This window comes from Sinocyclocheilus rhinocerous, unplaced genomic scaffold (genome assembly GCF_001515625.1).
Source record: "Sinocyclocheilus rhinocerous isolate Xijiao unplaced genomic scaffold, SAMN03320098_v1.1 scaffold15526, whole genome shotgun sequence".
NCBI lineage: Eukaryota > Metazoa > Chordata > Actinopteri > Cypriniformes > Cyprinidae > Sinocyclocheilus > Sinocyclocheilus rhinocerous.
The window spans coordinates 1,203-3,299 of NW_015650897.1; the positions used below are offsets into that span (position 1 = coordinate 1,203).

The 2,097-nt window shown below is 36.1% G+C and overlaps 1 gene segment (V, D, J or C); it reads left to right on the forward strand.

Moving 5' to 3' along the window:
• Positions 1-584: 584 nt before the first annotated feature.
• LOC107712642 (Ig heavy chain V region PJ14-like) lies at positions 585-1,406 on the forward strand. The segment is given in 2 exon segments: positions 585-775; positions 894-1,406. Coding segments are annotated over 2 exon segments (351 nt in total).
• Positions 1,407-2,097: the final 691 nt, after the last annotated feature.

A 2,097-nucleotide genomic window follows, 5' to 3' on the forward strand; every position in this document is an offset into this window, starting at 1 on the left:
CCTAGTGCTGAGTCCGTTTTTATTTTGGGTTTGTCTTTTCTTGTTGCTCTCTCTTGTTGTCTTTGTTTGTATTTATCCCGCATCCTGTTCCTCCCTGGCCACTGTTCTAAGGAGTGAGCAGTCCGACTGGTGGAGCTTCAGTTGCAGCTCTTACTATCAAGCCACTGGTTCTTCAAGCTGCTACTGGATCTCTTGTGTTGTCATTGTCTGGTGCTGCTCCATCTCCTCTACTCTATAGCCTGACTTTGCCCAGGGCTGATCTCAGCTGTCGTCTTGTTCTCTTATTGACTGCCCTGTCCTACTGTTAAGATTATCCTCAGTCACCATCCTGATTGTTTCTTCTCTAGTCAAATATCAATCCCGTAATCATTCTGCATCTGGGGCTTTCTCTAGTAAACTGCTGTGACAGCCTTGACAAAGGTTTCTTTATATTAAGAATATATTTATTGGACATCTATAATTTGACACCTTAAAGAAAAGTGACATGTCCTCTATATTTTTATTTTTATTTTATTTATTTATTTTTTTTGAATGTGTACAGACTGATGTTGTTCCTTTTCTTTAGAAAGCAATTATTCCAGACATCAGATTAAATAAATGTAATGGCGCTGAAGCACTGAAGTTTCACATCTTGGACAACAAAATGACTATATGCAAATTCTCAATTTGCTCCGTGTACTAAAGTGAAGTGTGTCTGGGGCACAGAAGGAGAAATTCATATTTTTAATCATGATCTTCTCATCAGCTCTACTACTGCTGGCAGCAACTGCATCCTGTGAGCTTCGTTGATGCTTTATTTCAACTCTAAACTAAATCAATTAAATAAGCTTCATAACTGAAGTTGAGGCATAACTAATACTAACACGTTCTTATTTTTTCATTGTTATTTTCAGGTGGTGTTTTCTGTGTTGAGCTCGATCAGCCTCCATCTTTGGTTGTGAAACCTCAAGAATCATTCTCCATCTCCTGCAGGATTTCAGTATCAAGCTATTGCATTCACTGGATTCATCAACCCACTGGAAAAGCACTGGAATGGCTCGGATATCTTTGTAGTGATGGTGGCACTGACATTAAAGACTCAGTGAAAAACAAGATCAGTTTCACCCAGGACACATCCAAAAACACAGTGTTTCTACAGGGAAATAATTTTCAGACTGAGGACTCAGCTGTGTATTACTGTGCAAGACAGTCACAATGACTAAACAAGCCACAGCTCTGTACAAAAACCTGAACACATGAATCAGAGATACGTAATACCAGGGGCATTTCTATCCTTTCATCAGCACTCAACACCAGCCCCACTCCTACTCTTTTTTTTATTTATTTATTTATTTTTTGTACAGTTTGGAAAAAAGGACAAATAGTCTTTACCTGAAGTATAGAGTCATTTACAAGCTGCAACCACAAGAAAGAGCTGCTTCGTTGCTGATAAACAAAAAAAGATGTCTGCAAGTTTTGTTTCTTATTGTAGATTTTCGGTAAATATCCACCTAAATTCAGTGCTCTTATTGTTATATTTCTCATAAAAAATCTCATCATGCTGATAAAAAAAGATGTCTGCAAGTTTTGTTTCTTATTGTAGATTTTCGGTAAATATCCACCTAAATTCAGTGCTCTTATTGTTATATTTCTCATAAAAAATCTCATCACTATTTCAGTGTGAGAAGCTGCTGCAAATAATTCAGTGCCTGAGTGAACATTGATGAATTTGGCATCACCAGTACTGTGGTGAAAAAAACACACACATGATTGTCATACATAATGCTCTGATTGTAATATTATCAGAGAAAATGATTCTCAGGTCAGCATACAGTAATCTCCATTAACACAAGGATTTATTGATCCATTCACACTTTTCATCCAGCTGAAAATGCTTTAAAAATATTAAACAGTTTATTAAAATTTATGAAATATGTTCTCATAAATGCCACATATTACAATTTATTGTCACAATTTTAAAGTTACATATTAATTTATTTATGTACAAATATTGAGGGATGTGCCAAACAAGTAGGGTTGCCAACTTCAGAAAAGGAAAATAAGGGACAATCATGGTTTTTCATAGAAAAATAAGGGACAGAATAAGGGATACACACA